Source organism: Cetorhinus maximus, chromosome 19, assembly GCF_964194155.1.
Source record: "Cetorhinus maximus chromosome 19, sCetMax3.hap1.1, whole genome shotgun sequence".
In the NCBI taxonomy this organism is placed as follows: Eukaryota; Metazoa; Chordata; class Chondrichthyes; order Lamniformes; family Cetorhinidae; genus Cetorhinus; species Cetorhinus maximus.
In genome coordinates this window covers 6985507-7008836 of record NC_135897.1, presented here as the reverse complement: position 1 = coordinate 7008836, position 23330 = coordinate 6985507, and the positions used below count along the sequence as shown (strand labels likewise).

Below are 23330 nucleotides of genomic sequence, written 5' to 3'. Positions count from 1 at the left end.
CTGCAATATCTCTCAGGGTCACACAGGGAACACTGTTATCCCACAGGGTGAGACACTGAACACCAATATCCCACAGAGCCACCCAGGGAATACCGATATCCCACAGGGTCATGCAGGGAACACTGCTATCCCACAAGATCAGGCCCTGAACACCAATATCCCACAGGGTCAGACACTGAACACCAATATCCCACAGGGTCACACAGAGAACACCAATATCCCACAGGGTCACACAGAGAACACCAATATCCCACAGGGTCACACAGAGAACACCAATATCCCACAGGGTCATACAGAGAACACTAATATCCCACAGGGTCATACAGAGAACACTAATATCCCACAGGGTCATCACTGAACATCAATATCCCACAGGGTCACACACTAACAACGACATCCCATGGGGTCACACACTGAACATCGATATCCCACAGGTTCACACTAACACCAATATCCTACAGGGTCACACACTAGTGCCAATATCCCACAGTGTCACACACTAGAACCAATATCCCACAGGCTCACACACTAACACCAATTACCCACAGGGTCACACACTGAACACTGATATCCCACAGGGTAAGACACGGAACACAGATATCCCACAGGTTCAGACACTGAACACCGGTATCCCACATGGTCACACATGGAACATCGATATCCCACAGGGTCATGCACTAACACTGACATCCCACGGGGTCACACACTGAACATATGTATCCCTCAGGGTTACACACTAGTACCAATGTCCCACACGGTCACACAGGGAACACCGATATCCCACAGTGTCACACACTAACACAAATATCCCACAGGATCACACACTAGCACCAATATCCCACAGGGTCCCATGCTGAACACCGATATCCCACATAGTTACACGCTAAATGCCGATATCCCACATAGTCACAAGCTAAACACCAATGCCACACAGGGTCACACACTAACACTGATATCCCTCAGGATCACACAGGGAACACTGATGTCCCACAGTGTCATACACTGAAAACCAATATTCAACAGGGTCAGGCACTGAACACCGATATCCCACAGGTTCACACACTAACACAGATATCCCACAGTGTCAAACACTAACACCAATATCCCACAGGACCACACTAGCATTGATATCCCACCGGCTCAGACACTGAACCTCGATATCCCACAGGATCATACACTAACACCAATAGCCCATAGGGTCAGGCACTGAACACCAATATCCCGCAGTCACACACTGAACACCAATATCCCACAGTCACACACTGAACACCGTTATCCCTCGGGGTCACACACTGAACACCAATGTTCCAGCATGTTACACACTGAACACCGACATCCCACAGGATCAGATGCTGAACAACGATTTCCCACGATCACACAGGGAACACCAATATCCCACAGGGTGGCACACTAAGAACAATATTCCACATGGTCACACACAACACCAATATCCCACAGGGTCACGAACTGAACTCCGATATCCCACAGGGTCACACACTGAACATCGATATCCCACAAACAAACTGAACACAAACTGAAAAGAGCCCATGGTGTTACAGGCAAGGTACTAGCATGGATAGAAGATTGGCTGTCTGGCAGGAGGCAGAGAGTAGGGGTAAGGGGGTCCTTCTCAGGATGGCGGCCGGTGACTAGTGGAGTTCCGCAGGGGTCAGTGTTGGGACCACAACTTTTCACTTTATACATTAATGATCTAGATGAAGGAACTGAGGGCATCCTGGTTAAGTTTGCAGATGATACAAAGATAGGTGGAGGGACAGGTAGTATTGAGGAGGCGGGGAGGCTGCAGAAGGATTTGGACAGGTTAGGAGAATGGGCAAAGAAGTGGCAGATGGAATACAACATGGGGAAGTGTGAGGTCATGCACTTTGGTAGGAAGAATAGAGGCATGGACTATTTTCTAAATGGGGAGAGAATTCAGAAATCTGGAGTGCAAAGGGACATGGGAGTCCTAGTCCAGGATTCTCTTAAGGTTAACTTGCAGGTTGAGTCGGTAGTTAGGAAGGCAAATGCAATGTTGGCATTTATTTCGAGAGGACTAGAATATAAAAGCAGGGATGTGCTGCTGAGGCTTTATAAGGCTCTGGTCAGACCACATTTAGAATATTGTGAGCAATTTTGGGCCCTGCATCTCAGGAAGGATGTGCTGGCCCTGGAGAGGGTCCAGAGGAGGTTCACGAGAATGATCCCAGGAATGAAAGGCTTAACATATGAGGAACGTTTGAGGACTCTGGGTCTATACTCGATGGAGTTTAGAAGGATGAGGGGGGATCTGATTGAAACTTACAGAATACTGAAAGGCCTGGATAGAGTGGACGTGGGGAAGATGTTTCCATTAGTAGGAGAGACTAGGACCCGAGGGCACAGCCTCAGAGTAAAGGGAAGACCTTTTAGAACAGAGATGAGGAGAAACTTCTTTAGCCAGAGAGTGGTGAATCTATGGAATTCATTGCCACAGAAGGCTGTGGAGGCCAGGTCATTGAGTGTATTTAAGACCGAGATCGATCGGTTCTTGATTGGTAAGGGGATCAAAGGTTACGGGAAGAAGGCGGGAGAATGGGGTTGAGAAACCTATCAGCCATGATTGAATGGCGGAGCAGACTCGATGGGCCGAATGGCCTAATTTCTGCTCCTATGTCTTATGGTCGAACACCAATATCCATATTAACACACCGAACACCAATATCCCACAGGGTGACACACTGAACAACGACATCCCACAGGGTCAGACCCCGAACACCAATATCCCAAAGGTCACACAGAGAACACTGATATCCCACAGTGTCACACAGGGAAAACCTATATCCCACATGGTCACGCAGGGAAAACCTATATCCCACATGGTCACACAGGGAACAGGGATATTCCACAGTGTTACACGCTAACACAAATATCCCACAGAGTCACACAATAGCACCGATATCCCACACTGTCCCACACTGAGCATTGATATCCCACATCGTCACATGCTAAACACCGATATCCCACAGGGTCACACCGGGAACACTGATATCCCACAGGGTCAGACACTGAAAACCAATATCCCACAGGGTCAGGCGGGGAACACCTATATCCCACAGGGTCACACACTAATACCAATATCCCACAGGATCACACAAGCACTGATATCCCACAGGGTCACACAGGGAACACCGATATCCCACAGGATCACACACAAACACTAATAGCCCACAGGGCCAGGCACTGAAGACCAATATCCCACAGTCACACACTGAACACCAATATCCTACAGGGTCACACACTAACACCAACAGCCCACGGGGTCACACACTGAACACTGATATCCCACGTGATCACACACTAATATTAATATCCCACAGGGTCGCACACTGAACACTGATATCCCATAAGGTCACCCAGGGAACACCGACATCCCACAGGGTCACACACTGAAAACCAATATTCCAGAGTGTTACACACTAAACATCGACATCCCACAGGGTCACACAGGGAATACTGAGATCTCACAGGGTGACACACTGAACAACGACATCCCACAGGGTCAGACACTGAACACCAATATTCCAAGGGTCACACAGGGAACATTGATATCCCACAGTATCACACAGAGACCACCAATATCCCACAGGATCACACAGGGACACCAATATCCCACAGGGTCACACAGGGGAAAACCAATATCCCACAGTCTCACACACTGAACACTGACATCCCTCTGGTTCACACACTGAAAACGGTTATCACACAGGGTTGCACACTGAACACCAATATCCCACAGGAAACACCGATATACCACAGGCTAAGACACTGAATATCGTTACCCCACAGCATCACACAGTGACAGCAATATCCCACAGGGTCACACAGGGAACACCGAGATCCAACAGGGTCATGCAGGGAACACCGTAATCCCACAAGATCGGACCCTGAACACCAATATCCCACAGGCTCACACACTAACACCAATAACCCACAGGGTCACACACTGAACACTGATATCCCACAGGGTAAGACAGGGAACACAGATATCCCACAGGTTCAGACACTGAACACCGACATCCCACACGGTCACACAGGGAACATCGATATCCCACAGGGTCACACACTAACACCAATATCCCACAGGGTCACACGCTAACACCAATATCCCACAGGGTGATATGCTGAACATCGATATCCCGCATGATCACACACTAACACCAATAACCTACAGGGTCGCACACTGAACACTGATATCCCATAAGGTCAATCAGGGAACACCGATATCCCACAGCGTCACGCACTAATGCCAATATCCCACAGGGTCACACACTAACACCGACATCCCACGGGTCACACACTGAACACCAATATCACACAGTCACATACTGAACATTGATATCCCACAGGGTCACACGCTGAACACCAATATCCCACAGTCACATACTGAACATTGATATCCCTCAGGGTCACACGCTGAACACCAATATCCCACAGGGTCACACACTAACACCAATATCCCACAGGATCAGACACTGAACACCGATATCCCACAGGGCCACACACTGAACACCGATATCCCACAGGGAACATCGATATAGCACAGGTTTGGACACTGAACATCGATATCCCACAGGATCTCACACTAGCACCAATGTCCCACAAGGTCACACATGGAACACCGATATCCCACAGGGTCACACACTGAACACCGATATCCCACAGGGTTAGGCACTGAACACTGATATCCCACAGGGTCACAGCCTGAACACCGAAATCACTTACGGTCACACAGGGAACACCGATATCCCACGGGGAAAGTCGATATCCCACAAAGTTAGACACTGAACACCACTATCCCACAGGTCACAAGCTGCTGTCAAGACTTTGTGTGTCATTGGCAGGTACTCCTAAACGAGGATCGGCTGTTGGCGATTGGTGAGCCATGGCAACTCACACAAGGTTAGTCAGGCATTGTGCTCATGAGGAGGTGGGTGAAGGTACGTGAGCAAGATTCTGAGACAGGTAACCTAACCATGCTGTTGGTTAGCAGCAGCACCTCACACTACAGATAATGAATAAAGAATTCAAAGCATATATGCTATCAAAGGCTAGATAGATCAACCCCTACCGGTGAAAACGAACTTCCTCCAAAAAACGTCACTTTATGCCAAGTGGCCACAAGTGCCCACTGGGTGCTGAATTCCTCAAGCTCCGGGAAGTACCTCCTGATATCGTCAGTTGTGCTCTGAAGTATAGCAGGGTCTTTAGTCTCCCTGTAGAAGACGTCACCAGCCCGGCGGTTGTCCACATCTGCCCAGAACGCCGCCACCACTCGTCGATCATTAGAGATTGGAAATGCCACTGGAGTGAACTGGGAAACTTCTTTCAGGAATGATATAATCCCATTATTATTCACCTGGTGTGAGGAAGAAATATTATGTTTAGCTTCCTGGAGAAAGGAGGAAGTGATTAGAAAGCCTCAGCAAGCTTCACAGAGTGTTATATTATCAACTTTATTAGCAACATCCTCCAAGGATGATGCCCATCACTCCCTAAACCCCAAAATATTACTTCTTCATAAGATATAACTATCCACATGGACTCCTCTGACCTAGTCCTTAGTACAGCTCATGACTGCAGCAAATTCACCACAAAATATCCTCACTGTCTTCCTTCAATACCCAAAGCAATGTCGCTTGGCCCGGGGGGACTTCTTAGCGTTTAGTCTCTTAACTGATGAGGGTTTACCGATTTCATTTTCCTCCAGGAAATTTGTTGTACTAAGTAACTGGATAATGAACTGAAGAATCAAATTAATCTCCCCTTTTGCAAATTCCACAGGGTAGGTGATAAACTGTCACCGATCTCTTTATACAATGGCGAGCTGCTTTGTGTCTATTGTGATAAGGTCACTTGAGGCTGCCTGGAAAGAGCTAGTGGCAAAGAAAAGTCAAGGCACTGATCAATTTCATTGCATTAGAACAATACTTGTGTAAGTGGGCTATTGAACTTCAGCTAATAGCTGGCTTCACATTAGCCACCAGGGGGATGCACAGCCTCTGAGATCCTGACAATTAAGGATTTTAAGATTTGTAAACTGTGTGGACCAAGTGTTGATATCGAGGAAGCAAACGTCTTTTATGATGTCTTACTCCAGGAGCCGTCAATCTAGACTCTTCTGTATCTTCATCCTCCCCCTACTTCAGAGTGCCACACTCACCACTTTTAATGGACTTGCTGGTGTTACTGTGATTGGCTTGCTGGATAGAAAAATCAAAAAGCTAAGTAACCAACATATATTTAAAAAAAGGAAATTGCTGTTTAGCAACCAGCTCTCCTCATTGTTCACGGTTACATCCAGAATCTCATCACGAAGGAAAGTGCTGTGGAATATTTTATGTGTAACAGCACAATATAAATGCAAGTTGTTGTTTTTGTGGCAATCGCATGTTAACCAGATGTGAACGGTTGATAGAATAGCTTCAATCAGCCATAACTCAGTTGGTAGCACTCTCACTCCTGAGTCTGCTCCCTCAGGTAGACATAAGAGATTCATTGGCACAATTTTGAGGAAGAGCAGGGGAGTTCTCCCTGGTGTCCTGGCTAATATACATCACAAATAAAAATATTACCTGGTCAGTATCATGTTGTTGTTTGTGGACATTGCTATGTGTAAACTGGCTGCTGCATTTCCTGCATTACAACAATGAATACACTTCAACATTACTCCATTGTAAAATGATTTGGGGCATCCTGTGGTCTTGAAAGGCACTAAATAAGTGCAAGTCTTTCTTTTTTTTGAAGGTCTAACTTTGGGTGAAATCAGTAGAGATTTTTAAATCAGTAGGTATGAGTAAATAACTGTTGAACTTGCAAAATTGCAATATGTTATCAGCACTGCATTTGTAACTAGCTAATTAGCAAACTGTCAGTACCATTTATCTGATATAGATGGCTGCCTGTGCTAAGTGGCCTCCATTTAAGTGGTGGGGACTAGCTAGACAGCAATTGAGACATTTCCATTAGGAAATCCATTGTCACAATTCAGAAACGTACTTTCTTGAAAACTCACAATACCTTCAGGAGTTTTCATCGGAGTTCCAGAGCAAGAACCAACTAACGATTGCTGTGTAGGCCAAATATCAGGAAGTGTCAGTCAGGAAAGCCAAGGTGGCCTCTTCACTGCAGTACTTGATTCCAGAGTGTTGCTGCGTTGTTCTTATTGCCACTTATTTGGAGTGGGGCTCAGAGCGGTAGGAGCAAAAACAGAACGGAGCCGTTGGTCAAGCCTGTCGACCTACACTAACATGGCCTGTCTGGGTGAGTATTATAGCAAGTTGGTGGGGTCTCAGAAGGACAATCTTCGTACAACATTTTTTGGGGTAGTTTTTTGATGGCAAGCCATACCACACCATTGTACTGGCTTCAGCATCCTGAATCTAAACCAAACACAGGTAGTAAGAAGCAACGCCAGTCCACAAAAACAACAACTACTTGTATTGATATAGGGCCTTTGACATTGTAAAATGTCCCAAAGCGCTGCACACGAGCACTATAAAAATCAAAATTCGGCACCATCGAGTCAGATAAGGAGATATTAAGGCAGATCACTAAAAGCTTGGTCAAAAAGGTATGTTTTAAGAAGTATCCTAAAGGAGGAAAGAGAAAAAGAGAGATGGAGAGGATTTTTTTAATCTATGGGATGTGGGTGTCACTGGCAAGGCCAGCATTTGTTGCCCATCCCTAATTGCCCTTGAGCTGAGTGGCATGCTAGGTCATTTCACAAGGCAGTTAAGGCCAGATTGGAGAAGGGTGGCAGATTTCCTTCCCTAAAGGGCATTAGTGAACCAGGTGGGTTTTTACAACAATCATGCTTACCATTACTGAGACTAGCTTTTAATTCCGCATTTTTATGAATTCATCGAATTTAAACTCCACCAGCTCAAGGCATGGCCACCCATGGTGGGGCAATTAAAATCAGGGATGTTCAATCTTTAATGAGTGCTAAAGGAGACAGTAACTCCAGGGTCAGTACAAACCAGAATTAAATTATTTAATAAATTTACGTTCAGCAAGATTTGAGAGAATTACATCTTAATTTAGTTTGTGAGCCTTTCAGATGAGAGATTGCCTCCCACCAATAACATCGGTCCGTCTGGTCTCACTGGCATAACTGACTTGGAAGTGTCCAGGCCCCGGAGCTGAGCTGACTTTCTGGCTGAACAGCTTCCTCTATGGGTGGCCTCAGCATTCTTCAGAGTTCTGGATTAAAGCCAAGGTACTGGCCAGGCTCCTCCTCAACAATGATAGAGTTAGGGGAGTTGAGGCGGTGGGGGTGGGGGAGGGGGAGGGGGAGGGGAAGAAACAAATTCAGAGAAACATCTGCAGACCTGCCACTTCCGTTTATCAACAGCTCTTTCTTTGCTAACAGCCCCTGGATGGGTTCAGCATGGGGAGCTGCCTCAGAGAAACTCAAAAGGCAACCAATGGACAAGTTGAAGCGAAGGTCAAGAAATGATGCTGAGAAAAGGGCACAACCTTCTGTGGTCAGTCTTGCTGTTCTTGGAAGGAAAGTATGAGACTAGCTTCCGATCAGAGTTCAGCCTGTGCGGTGAGGGCCGGAAGCTGGACTGGGGGCGGGGGGTCAAGAAGTCTTGCTTTCAATCTAAACAATTGTTCTACTGTAGAATTCATCATTACTGTAGGAGATCCATCAGTGTAAGTGCAGCATTGAAACGCATCATAGCTCTCAACATAACCATCACTTCCAGCAAACGTCTAGAGTGGGAAGGTCACCTTTCACTGATCAGAGTTTCAGCCTATTCTGCACGGGGAATGTAGGGAAGTAGGCAAGTGTTGTTACAGCTGCACAGAGCCTAAATGAGGTTGCATCTGGAGTTCTGTGTACAGTTTTGGTCACCGTACCTAAGAAAGGATATATTGCATTAGAAGCAGCTCACCAACTGATTCCCGGGATGAAGGAGTTAGCTTATGAGGAAATGTTGAGCAGTTGGGCCGAACATTGGAGGTTAGCAGAAAGAGAGGTGATCTTATTGACATGTGTAAGATCCTGAAGGGACTTGACAGAGTAGATGCTGAGAGGCCATTTCCCTTGTGGGGGAATCCAGAACTAAGGGACACAGTTTAAAAATGTGGTGTTTCCCATTTAAGACTGAGATAAGGAGGGATTTTTTTTCTCTCTGGGGTGTCGTTGGTCTTTGGAATCTGCTTGCCTAGAGAGCAGAGGCAGCAGAGTCATTCAATACATTCAAGGCTGAGTTAGATAGTTTTATGATTAACAAGGGAGTCAGGGCAGACAGGAAAGTGGAGCTGAGACCACATTCGGATCAGCCTTGATCTTACCGAATGGCAGAGCAGGATCGAGGGGCCGAATGGCCTACTCCTAGTTCTCATGTGTTCATGTTAAAGGGCGAGCTTGCTGACTTCATGGTTTCTAGTCTCTGCATCGGGTCATCACAGAATAAGGGATCATTCAGACCCTAGGGGGCAGTTAAAAGAAAGAAAGACTTGTATTTGCATAGCACCTTTTACGACCTCGGGATGTTGCAAAGCCCTTTAGAGCCAATGAAGTACTTTTGAAAAGCAGTCACTGTTGTATGGTAAGAAATGCGGGAGCCAATTTGCACACAGCAAGACCCCACAAACAGCAATGTGATCATGAAAATGTCTTTCTTGTACGAGGAATGGATCTGCCACCACCAGATGGCACTGCAACACCAGGGCTGCTTGCTGTGCACTGAATGGCCAAGCAAGGAGTCTGTGTGGGACCAAGTAAACCGGCAAACTACCGGCAAACTACCGGCTGGAACCAAACACGGATTCATCAGAGTCAGCTCAGGAGCAACAAAGGAATTGCGCTATACAGACAGACACTGACACACAGGAAACCGGGACACAGTTTTAAAATGATACACAGGGGCACAGGGTTAAACAGATACAGGGGGCACAGGGTGAAACTGATACAGGGGGCACAGGGTTAAACTGATACAGGGGGCACAGGGTGAAACTGATACAGGGGGCACAGGGTTAAACTGATACAGGGGGCACAGGGTGAAACTGATACAGGGGGCACAGGGTTAAACTGATACAGGGGGCACAGGGTGAAACTGATACAGGGGGCACAGGGTTAAACTGATACAGGGGGCACAGGGTTAAACTGATACAGGGGGCACAGGGTGAAACTGATACAGGGGGCACAGGGTTAAACTGATACAGGGGGCACAGGGTTAAACTGATACGGGGGCACAGGGTTAAACTGATACAGGGGGCACAGGGTGAAACTGATACAGGGGGCACAGGGTTAAACTGATACAGGGGGCACAGGGTTAAACTGATACAGGGGGCACAGGGTTAAACTGATACGGGGGGGGCACAGTGTTAAACTGATACGGGGGGGCACAGGGTTAAACTGATACAGGGGGCACAGGGTTAAACTGATACAGGGGGCACAGGGTTAAACTGATACGGGGGGGGCACAGTGTTAAACTGTTACGGGGGGGGCACAGGGTTAAACTGATACAGGGGGCACAGGGTTAAACTGATACAGGGGGCACAGGGTTAAACTGATACGGGGGGCACAGGGTTAAACTGATACAGGGGGCACAGGGTTAAACTGATACAGGGGGCACAGGGTTAAACTGATACGGGGGGGGCACAGGGTTAAACTGATACGGGGGGGGCACAGGGTTAAACTGATACAGGGGGCACAGGGTTAAACTGATACGGGGGGCACAGGGTTAAACTGATACGGGGGGGCACAGTGTTAAACTGATACAGGGGGCACAGGGTTAAACTGATACGGGGGGGCACAGGGTTAAACTGATACAGGGGGCACAGGGTTAAACTGACAGAGGGGGAAACGGGAAGCTGGTGGCGGGCGTGATAGGTGGTGAACACGGAAAATATGGCGCGACCTGCTTCACGGCGGTGTGAGGACAGGTCGCGATGGGTCGCTCAGCCTGCTGACGGAGGGCTGCGTTTCCCGCCATCGGTTGACGAGGTGCTAATTGTAAAACATTAGCATATAATTAAAGGGCCATCCCGCCAGGCTCTTGGAACCCGACGGTATTGTCTGTCCACATCAGTGGGACAGCAACACTGACGTGTCTCACAACAACTTGCAGGCAACGCGCACTTGGCGGCCTTCACTCTGGGGGAACTGAGGTGAAGGGGCAGCAGCGTTCACCACAGCTCACCCGTTATTTACAGGCCTCAGGGACACCGGGTGTGGGGGAGGGGGGTGGAAACTGATACCTGGCCCCAGAGGCGACTGCTGAGGAGGGGGAGTGGATGGTGTCTGGGGACAAGTGCTGACCAGCCTCGGAGGCAACTGTTGTCAGTGGGGTGGGGGGTCAAGTGCTGCCCTGGCGCTGCATCCCGCGCACAGGCAATCGAGGTGGGGGGAGGGTAAGCGAGGGCAGTGGCCACACATTAGGGACACTGTATAAACTGACCATGTCTCTGCAACTGAGACAGATCAGGCGCAGCCACAGTGATATGATTGGGGTCGGGCTCCTAGCCTGCCCACCCATGCAAGCAACACGGAGGCACCAAAGGGCCACCAAGTGCTCCACACCTTACCCACACCATCCCCCCAGCCCCCTACAACCCCCCACCCTCCCGGCACAGACTTCGAGTCCGCCACCACTTTATTGGACCGTGGAGCAGTTGGACTGCACACGTTGTACAATCTCCTCGCTATCGCTGGCCATGTAGCAGTCACTGCTGGAGGTGCTCACAGCCCTTTGCAACCTCAGCATCCTGGTCTGGACCAGTGTCCCCCATGTCACAGGCTGACAGGGCAGCCATGCAGCGCACTCATCTCTGGCCATCCGAGGGGTGACCAGCACTCTCTGGGAAGCATTAAGGGGCGGTCACACAGGGCCAGGAAAGGTGCTAAGTACAGCCATGATAACCACGTCTCTCTCCCTTTCATGCTGCAGGATGATGGATCCTGGTGACCTAGCTGTTTGCCTGATGGCCTACAGAGACCGTGGAAGACGGGGGAGAGAGTGACTGAGGCACCTGGCCGTGCAAAGGCAGGAGCAGCAACCTCATGAAGAAGGGGCAGCAGGGGCTCCCACACACACTGCCCAGGAGTGACAGTGAGCCGTGGCTGGTCAGTGCCTAGCGACACCCAGGGTCTATATTCGCCGCCTGCCATTCCTGCAGATGACTGAGAACCAGTGTCGCTGACGACTGCACATGTCTAGGGACCTGGTGGCTCACATCTGCCACTTACTGCAGGACTTGGCGCCAAGGGGGCATGGAGGGCATCCACTGCCAGTGGCTGTGAAAGTGGCCACGATGCTCAGTTTCTATGCCAGTGGCTCCTTTCAGGGCTCCACAGGGACCTCTGTGGGATTCACAATCCGCCACCCACAAATGTATCCAGGAGGTCACGGATGCCATCTTCTCCATGGTACACATGGTGACAATGACGGGGATGAGGCCCTCGCACTGGCTAGACAAGGCAGGTGCACTCAGGAGGCCCTCATAGCTGCCAGATCTGTGGGGGATGTTGACGACATGCAGTGAGGTGTCCCCGTAGATCCTCACATCGCAGTTGTGAATGTTTGACTCCAGTCTGGCTTATCGCAGCGTCAATTCCCACTGTGATAATGCTCCTGTCATGAAGGTGCAGTGGAGACCCTAATAGTCACTCGATTACAGGAGGATGATGACAACATGCAGTGAGGACACTCCATAGATCTTCACATGCTCTCTGAGAATGTCTGACTCCTGTCTGGCCGAGGGCAGCTCGCTTGCGCTCCATGATCAGGGCCAGCTCAGAGACGCAGCCATGAAACTTTAGACACATCTGATGTTGTGTCCGCCTTCAGCACCTCAGCCCTTCAGGAGCTGGTGCACAGCATCACTGGTCACAGATGCTGGTGTGATGGGGGTCAGCCCCACCTTAAAGGTGCTGAGAGCACACAGAGAGAATGAGGGAACTCTGTGGCACCTGCCCACTACATTCTGGCAGCAATGACCAGCACCATCGAGGTGCAGGCATCAGTAATGTGTCCAGGGAGTGTGAGGCTGGACCATCACTGTGGTCTGAAGGCTGCACAGACACAGGGAAGAGGCCCTGGACTGAGACACCTGCCTTTATCTTGTGCAGAAAGGTTTCACATCTGAGTGACACGAACACTGCTCATCAGAACAAGGAACCACAGGCAGGGAGACATTCTTGGTAGTTTATTAATAATAGTGAACAGTAGGTACAACTAATCAACACCCGGGCCCAGGCTGTGCAACTACTTTAAACTAACTTGGTCTTGGTGCTCCCTGGACATCCACAGCAGAGATGGAGGCAGCCTGCTGACTGTGACACCCTGTCTGTGATGACTTTGGCAGGTGTCCTCTGAGGGCTGAGACTTGGAGAGCCCCGGCCTGCTTTCGGGGTCCTGCTGTGTGGCAGTGGCAGCCTCCTCGGCCTGTGGAGCTGGAGCTGCGGAGGTCACAGGAAGAGGGGATTCGGATGGGCCGGTCACTCCCAGAGTCACCTGGGTGGATGGCCCCAGAGAGTACACCTGCTGATCCTCCTCCCTCTGGGTGCCTGAGGGCCCCTGGCTGATTCCATGAGGCGAAGGGGTAACTGGAGTGAGATTGAGCTGCCCAGCACCCTTATCGCATACACACTGTTGGAGGCCAACTATGGCATCAACGCTGGAGTTAAGCACACGCAGTGCACACGGAGTGACGTCCTGGACCAAGATGTCCATGGCGGCCGCCATCCTGCCAGTATTGAGCGCTTTGCTGGTGGCTGCCTTTTAAAGATAGCGGCTGGTGTGATGCAACAGCGGGGTGATGGTGGGCAGGCGAACGAGAGACCACACGCGGGAGGGAATAAATGATGAGGTGGTTCGGGGATGATACTGCGTGAAAACCCGCCATTTTCGTTGTGGGTAGGACCCCATTTTACCTGCCCACTAACACACTTATTGCAAATATGGGGAAATTCCACCCGGGGTTAAACTGATACAGGGGGACAGAGGGTAAAACTGATAGAAGTGGGCACAGGGCTCAACTCGTACAGGGGGACACAGGGTTAAGCTGATGCAGGGGAAACAAGGTTAAACTGATGGAAGGGGAATCAGGTTTAAACTGAAACGTGGGGAAGTGTGAGGTCATGCACTTTGGTAGGAAGAATAGAGGCATGGACTATTTTCTAAATGGGGAGAGAATTCAGAAATCTGGAGTGCAAAGGGACTTGGGAGTCCTAGTCCAGGATTCTCTTAAGGTTAACTTGCAGGTTGAGTCGGTAGTTAGGAAGGCAAATGCAATGTTGGCATTTATTTCGAGAGGACTAGAATATAAAAGCAGGGATGTGCTGCTGAGGCTTTATAAGGCTCTGGTCAGACCACATTTAGAATATTGTGAGCAATTTTGGGCCCTGCATCATAGGAAGGATGTTCTGGCCCTGGAGAGGATCCAGAGGAGGTTCACGAGAACGATCCCAGGAATGGAAGGCTTAACATATGAGGAACGTTTGAGGACTCTGGGTCTATACTCGATGGAGTTTAGAAGGATGAGGGGGGATCTGATTGAAACTTACAGAATACTGAAAGGCCTGGATAGAGTGGATGTGGGGAAGATGTTTCCATTAGTAGGAGAGACTAGGACCCGAGGGCACAGCCTCAGAGTAAAGGGAAGACCTTTTAAAACAGAGATGAGGAGAAACTTCTTTAGCCAGAGAGTGGTGAATCTATGCAATTCATTGCCACAGAAGGCTGTGGAGGCCAGGTCATTGAGTGTATTTAAGACCGAGATAGATAGGTTCTTGATTGGTAAGGGGATCAAAGGTTACGGGGTGAAGGCGGGAGAATGGGGTTGAGAAACTTATCAGCCATGATTGAATGGCGGAGCAGACTCGATGGGCCGAATGGCCTAATTTCTGCTCCTATGTCTTACGGTCTTATGGTCTTGAACATGGGGTCACATGGTTAAACTGATACAGGCAGACACAGGGTTAAACAGCTGCAGAGAAACAGGATTAAATTGATACGGAGGGGCACAGGGTGAAACTGATACAGGGAGACACAGGGTTAAACTTATACCAGGAGATACAGGGCTAAACTGATACAGGGGACACAGGGTTAACATCACACAGGGAGACAGAGGGAAAAACTGATACGGGGGAAACAGGGTTAAACTGGTACAGGGGGACACAGGGTTAAACTGAAAGCGGGGGACGCAGGGTTCAACAGACACAGGGGGACAAAGGATTAAACTGATAGAGGGGGTCAAACTGATACTGGGAGACACAGGGTTAAACTGATATAGGGCGCATAGCTTTAAACTGATATGGGGTACACAGCATTAAACTGATACAGAGGGGCACAGGGTAATTTTTTTTCATATTCATTCATGGGATGTGGGCTTCGCTGGCTGGGCCAGCATTTATTGCCCATCCCTAGTTGCCCTTGAGAAGGTGGTGGTGAGCTGCCTTCTTGAACCGCTGCAGTCAATGTGGTGTAGGTACACCCACAGTGCTGTTAGGAAGGGTTTTCCAGGATTTTGATCCAGCGACAGTGAAGGAACGGCGATATATTTCCAAGTCAGGGTGGTGAGTGACTTGGAGGGGATATTCCAGGTGGTGGTGTTCCCATATATCTGCTGCCCTTGTCCTTCTAGGTGGTAGTGGTTGTGGGTTTGGAAGGTGCTGTTGAAGGAGCCTTGGTGAATTCATGCAGTGCATCTTGTAGATCTTACACACTGTTGCTACTGTGCGTTGGTGGTGGAGAAAGTGAATGTTCGTGTACGTGGTGCCAATCAAGCGGGCTGCTTTGTCCTGGATGGTGTCAAACGTCTTGGGTGTTGTGGGAGCTGGACTCATCCAAGCAATTGGGAATATTCCATCATACCCCTGATTTGTGCCTTGTAGATGGTGGACAGGCTTTAGGGAGTCAGGAGGTGAGGTACTCGCCACACGATTCCTAGCCTCTGACCTGCTCTTGTAGCCACAGTATTTATATGGCTAGTCCAGTTCAGTTTCTGGTCAATGGTAATCCCCAGGATGTTGATAATGGGGGATTCAGTGATGGTAATGCCATTGAACATCAAGGGGCGATAGTTGGATTCCCCCTTGTTGGAGGTCATCATTGCCTGGCACTTCTGTGGCACGCAATACAGGGAGGCACAGGGCTCATTTCATACAAGGGGACACAGCGTTAAAGTGATAGAGGGGAACAGAGGGTTAAACTGACACAGTGGGGCACAGGGATAAACTGATGCGGGGGGGCACAGGGATAAACTGATAGAGGGGGTCACAGGGTTAAACTGATATAGGGGGGTCACAGGATCAAACTGATACAGAGGGACACAGGGTCAAATTGAAAGAGGGAGTACAGCATTACGCTGATAGAGGGCACAGAATTCAACTGACACAACAAGGCACAGGGTTGAACTGATACAGCAAGACACAGGGTTAAAATGATACAGGGGGACACAGGGTTAAACAGATATGTGCGGGTACAGGATTACCCTGATATGGGGGGCAGAGGGTTAAACTGATGCAGGGGAACAGAGGGTTAAACTGATACAGGGAGTCACTGGGTTTAACTGACACAGGGGAGCACAGGGATAAACTGACATAGGGTGACATCGGGTTAAACTGATAGCAGGGGAAACAGTTTTAAACTGTTACCAGGGACACAGTGTTAAACTGATACAAGGAGACACTAGCTTTAACTGGAATGGGACGCACAGGAATAAACTGACAAGGGGGGCACTGGGCACAGGGTTAAGTTGATACAACGAGCCACAGGGTTGAACTGATGCAGGAGGATACAGGGTTAAACTGTTAGGGGGGGATATGGGGTTAAACTGATACATGGGGACACTGGGTTAAATCTATATAGGTGGACACAGGAGTAAACTGATGCAGAGGCACACAGGTTAAAGTGATACTGTGAGACGCTGGATTAAATTGATGCAGTGGGCACAAGGATAAACTGACACAGGGTTCAACTGACACAGGGGACACAGCATTAAACTGATAGAGGGGGGCACAGGGTTCAACTGATACAACGAGACACAGGGTTGGACTTTACTGTCAGCGAGCGGGGGTGGGGTCCGCTCGCCGATGTGTAAAATGATGCGCGGTGATGTCAGGCAGGATTCCCGACGTCACTGCGCCCCATTTAAATTTTCAGGAAGGCAGGGGCGCAGCAAAATCAGCTGCACACCCACCGACCTGCCAATGGCCAATTGAGGCCATTGACAGGATCAATTAAAGTGATTAGTGGACCTGCCCATCCAACCTTGAGGTTGGTGGGCAGGCCAGGAGCCCCGGTGGGAACTAGAAAAAACATGAAACCTCATCCACGGGCGGGATGAGGTTTCATGTAGGGTTTGAAAAATTTTAATAAAGTTTTTTTGGAAATTATGAACATGTCCCAACTTATGTGACATTGTCACGTGAGGGGACATGTCAGGGAAATTTTATTTTTCTATTTTGAGCTTTTTCACATTTAGAGTCGATCTCCCTGAGGCTGCACTTAGCCTCAGGGAGATGAGTGCGCTCTTTCGTGCGCATGTGCAAAAGAACACACTCTCGATTTTAGGAATCCCCCCCTCTCGCACAGGGAGCGCATAGTGCTTCCCTGTGGACATCACGCTGGGCGGGCCTTAATTGGCCCACCCATGTAAAATGGCACTGCGCCTCTGATCGAGGGCACCGATCAGAAGCACGCCCGCATGCGCCTGCCCATCAACTTCCCTCCTAATGGGGGGAAAATTCAGCCCACTGGGTTAAACTGATAGGGGGGGCACAGGATTAAAGTGATGCAGGGGTACACAGGGCTAAACGGATGAAGGGGGACACAATGTTAAACAGATTCGAGTGGGCACAGGATTACCCTGATATGGGCGGCAGAGAGTTAAACTGATGCAGGGAGACACTGGATTAAACTGACACAGGGGAGCACAGGGATAAACTGACATAGTCTGACATAGGGTTAAACTGATAGAGGGGACACAGGGTTCAACTGATACAGGGGGACACAGGATTCAACTGTTAATGGGGACACAGGGTTAAACTGATACAGGGGATACAGGATTAAAATGCTACAGGGTAACACAGGGTTAAGCTGATGCAAATAGACACAGGGTTGAACTGATTCAGGAGGACACAGTGGTAAACTGTTAGAGGGGGACATGGAGCTAAACTGACACAGCGAGACAAAGGGGTAAACTGATGCAGGGGTACACAGGGTTAAACTGTTACGGTGAGACGCTAGATTAAACTGATATGGGGGGCACAAGGATAAACTGATATAGGGGACACAGGGTTAAACTGATATGGGGGACAGAGGATTAAACTAATACAAGGGGATACAGGTGTAAACTGATACATGGGGACACAGCGAAAAACTGGTGCAGGGGGACACAGAGTTAAACTGATACAGGAGGACACAGGGTTAAATTGACACAGGAAGACACATGGTTAAACTGTTTTGGGGCACATATGTTTAAACGGACAAACTGATACGGGGAAAATAGCTTAAACTGATAGAGGGAGACACAGTGTTAAACTGGTACTGGGGCACAGGGTTAAACTGATACGGGGGACACAGGGATTAAGTGATACAGGGGGACACAGGGTTAAACTGATACACTGGGGCATGGGTAAAGTGCTTCAGGGCAACACAAGTTAAACTGATACAGGTTGACAAGGGTTGAACTGATAGAGGGGAGCAGAGGGTTAAACTGACACGAGGGTCAAAGGGTTAAACTGATATGGGGGAAATAGTGTTAAACTAATACACGGGGCACAGGCTTGAACTGATGCAGGGGAACACAGGGTTAAACTGATGGGGGACACAGGGGTAAACAAATGCAGGGAGGGACAGGGTTTAACTGAGACAGGAGGACACGGGGTTAAATTGATACAGAGGGACACAGGGTTAAATGTATACAGGGAGGTACAGGGTTCAACTGATACAGGTGGACACCAGGTTAAATCTATACAGGGAGACACAGGGTTAAACTGATAGAGGGAGACATAGGGTTAAACTGATACAGGGGCACACAGATAAACTGATGTAGGCAACACAGGGTTAAACTGATAAAGGGGGACTGAGGGTTAAACTGATACGGGGAGCACACAGGATTAAACTGATAGGGGGGGGGAAATAAGGTTAAGCTGATACAGGGAAAGACAGGGTTAAAATGATACAGGGGGACATAGGCTTAAACTGATACAGGGGGCACAGGGTTAAACTGATACAGGGGGCACAGGGTTAAATTGATGGAAGGGGAATCAGGTTTAAACTGAAACATGGGGTCACAGGGTTAACCTGATATGGGGGGGCACAGTGATAAACTGATATAGGGGACACAGGGTTAAATTGATACAGGGATCACAGGGTTAAATTGATACAGGGGCGCACAGGGTTAAACTTATACCGGGAGATACAGGGTTAAATTGATACAGGGGCGCACAGGGTTAAATAGATACAGGGGACACAGGGTTAAACTTATACCGGGAGATAGAGGGTTAAATTGATACAGGGTCACACAGGGTGAACATCACACAGGGAGACAGAGGGAAAAACTGATACGGGGAAAACAGGGTTAAACTGGTACAGGGGGACACAGGTTAAACTGAAAGCGGGGAACACGGGGTTAAACTGATAGAGGGGGGCAGAGGCATAAATTGAGAGAGGGGTCACAGGGTTAAACTGATACAGGAGGACACAGGGTTAAACAGAGATGGGGGCAGGGGGCTAAACTGAAACAGGGGAACACAGGTTTAAACTGATACGGGGGACTCAGGGTTAAAATGATACAGAGGGGCACAGTGTTCAACTGATACAGGGAGACACAGGGTTAATCTGATACAGGGCGCATAGATTTAAACTGATACAGGATACACAGCATTAAACTGATACAGAGGGGCACAGGGTAAAATTTTTTTTCATATTCATTCATGGGATATGGGCTTCGCTGGCTGGGCCAGCATTTATTGCCCACCCCTAGTTGCCCTTGAGAAGGTGGTGGTGAGCTGCCTTCTTGAACCGCTGCAGTCATTGTGGTGTAGGTACACCCACAGTGCTGTTAGGAAGGGAGTTCCAGGATTTTGACCCAGTGACAGTGAAGGAATGGCGATATATTTCCAAGTCAGGGTGGTGAGTGACTTGGAGGGGATATTCCAGGTGGTGGTGTTCGCATCTTTCTGCTGCCCTTGTCCTTCTAGATGGTAGTGGTTGTGGGTTTGGAAGGTGCTGTTGAAGGAGCCTTGGTGAATTCATGCAGTGCACCTTGTAGATGGTACACACTGCAACTACTGTGCGTTGGTGGTGGAGAAAGTGAATGTTTGTGTACGTGGTGCCAATCAAGCGGGCTGCTTTGTCCTATATGGTGTCAAACTTCTTGAGTGTTGTGGGAGCTGGACTCATCCAAACAAGTGGGGAGTATTCCATCACACTCCTGGCTTGTGCCTTGTAGATGGTGGACCGGCTCTAGGGAGTCAGGAGGTGAGTTACTCGTCGCAGGATTCCTAGCCCCTGACCAGCTCTTGTAGCCACAGCGTTTATATGGCTAGTCCAGTTCAGTTTCTGGTCAATGGTAACACCCAGGATGTTGATAATGGGGGATTCAGTGATGGTAATGCCATTGAACATCAAGGGGCGATAGTTGGATTCCCCCTTGTTGGAGGTCGTCATTGCCTGGCACTTCTGTGGCACACAATACAGGGAGGCACAGGGCTCATTTCATACAAGGGGACACAGCATTAAAGCGATAGAGGGGAACTGAGGGTTAAACTGATACAGGGTGACAGAGGGTTAAACAGCTACAGGGAGAAACAGGATTAAATTGATACAGTGGACACAGGGTCAAACTGAAAGAGGGGACACAGCATTACACTGATAAGAGTTCAACTGACACAACAAGACTCAGGGTTGAACTGATACAGCGAGACACAAGGTTAAAATGATACAGGGGGACACAGGGTTAAAATGATACAGGGGGACACAGTGTTAAACTGATGCAGGGGGACACAGTGTTAAACAGATACTCGTGGGTACAGGATTACCCTGATATGGGGAACAGAGGGTTAAACTGATACAGGGAAACACAGGGATAAATTGACATAGGGTGACATCGGGTTAAACTGATAGCAGGGGAAACAGTTTTAAACTGTTACCAGGGACACAGTGTTAAACTGATATAGGGAGACACTAGCTTTAACTGGAATGGGACGCACAGGAATAAACTGACAAGGGGGACACTGGGCACAGGGTTAAACTGATACGGGGGGAGCAGGGTTAATCTGATACAGGGGGCACAGTGTTAAACTGATACAGGAAGACACAGGTTGAAACGCTACAGGGGGACACAGGGTTAAGCTGATACAACGAGACACAGGGTTGAACTGATGCAGGAGGATACAGGGATAAACTGTTGGAGGGGATATGGGGTTAAACTGATACAGGGAGACAATGGGTTAAATTGATAGGATGCACATAGGTGTTAACTGATACAGGGCACACAGGGGTAAACTGATACAGGGAAAATCAGGGTTAAACTGATACAGAGGGACACAGAGTTAAACTTATAAATGGAGACACAGGGTTAAACCAATACAAGAGGACACAGGGTTAAAATGATACAGGGAGACAAAGGGTTAAACTTATACGAGAGACCCAATATCTCTCACTATAAGTAAAACTGATAGAGGGGGATACAAGGCTAATTAGGTATAGGGGGCATAGGGTTAAACTGATACAGGGGGATACAGGGTTAACCTGATTCAGGGAGACACAGGGTTAAACTGATACAGGAGGATACAAGGTTAACCTGATACAGGGAGGCACAGGGTTAAACTGATACAGGTGGATACAGGCTTAACCTGATACAGGGAGGCACAGGGTTAAATTGATACAGGGGGCATATGCATAAAATGATCAGGGGCACACAGGGTTAAACTGGTAAAGGGAGACAGGGTTAAACTGATAAAGGGAGACATAGGGTTAAACTGATAAAGGGAGACATAGGGTTAACTGATACAGGGGGCACATGGATAAACTGATACAGGGAGACACAGGTTTAAAATGAAATGGGCCCATAGGTTTAAACTGATATGGGGACACAGGATAAAAATGATTTTAAAAAAGAAGGCACAGGGTTCAACATTTACAGGGGGACACAGGGTTAAACTTACTCAGGAGGATACAGTGTTAACCTGATACAGGAGACAATAAGTTAAACTGATACAGGGTGGGGGGGTCACGGGCACAGGGTTAAACTGATACGTAGGACAGGGGGGTTAAACTGTTAGCGGGGCACAGAGGATTAAGCCGATATGGGGGAAACAGGGTTAAATCGATACAAGGGGACCCAGGGTTCAACTTATATGAGGGGACAAAGGTTTAAACTGACACAAAGGGATACAGGGGTACACTAATACAAGGGGAGAAAGGGTTAAACTGATGCAGGGGGCATATTGTTAAACTGATACAGGGGACACAGGGTTAAACTGACACAGGGGAAAAAGGGTTAAACTGAAATAGAGGGACACAGGGTTAGACTGATAGAGGGGGAAGCAGGTTTAGGTTGATACAGGGAGACACAGGGTTAAACTGATTCAGTTGGACACAGAGTTCAACTAATACTAGGGAAGACAGTGTTAAACTGATACAGGGGGCACCGGGTAAAACGGATACAGGGGGCGCAGGTATAAACAGGCACGGGGGGACATAGGGTTAAACTGATACAGGAAGACACAGTGTCAAACTGATACAGGGACACATGGCTAAACAAATACAGGGGATGCAGCATTAAACTGACACAGGGACAAAAAGTTGAACTGATATGGGGACACAGGTTTAAACTGATGCAGGGGGGCACAGGATTAAACTGATACGGGAGATACAGGGTTAAACAAATAGGGGGGATAAAGGGTTAAACTGATTGAGGGAGATACAGAGTTAAACTGACACAGTGGGAAAAGCGTTATACTGATACAGGGGATACAAGGTTAAAGTAATACAGGGGACACTCTGTTAAGCTGTTGCAGGGAGACACTCGGTTAAATTGATACATGAGGCCACAGTGATAAACTGATACAGGGGGACACAGGATTGAACTGATACAAGGGGGCATAGGGATAAAATGATACAAGAGGACACAGGGTTAAATTGATAAAGGGGGCACAGGGTTGAACTAACACAGGGGGACAAAGGGTTAAACTGATACAGGAGGCCACAGAAATGAACTGATACAAGGAGACTCAGGGTTAAACTGACAGACAGCACACAGGGTTAAACTGATAAATGGGGACATAGGGTTAAACTGATACAGGGGGACACAGGGTTAAA

The 23330-nt window shown here is 48.6% G+C and overlaps 1 protein-coding gene across 2 annotated transcripts in view; it reads right to left on the bottom strand.

Annotated features, from left to right (window-relative positions):
• The window catches only part of sned1 (sushi, nidogen and EGF-like domains 1), a 195460-nt gene that overhangs the window by 131146 nt on the left and 40984 nt on the right, over positions 1-23330 (bottom strand). For both annotated transcript variants that reach the window (XM_078563454.1, XM_078563453.1), the window contains exon 2: positions 5111-5398. In XM_078563454.1, coding sequence (XP_078419580.1) covers positions 5111-5398 — 288 coding nt within the window. The remainder of the gene's footprint in view (positions 1-5110; positions 5399-23330) is intronic.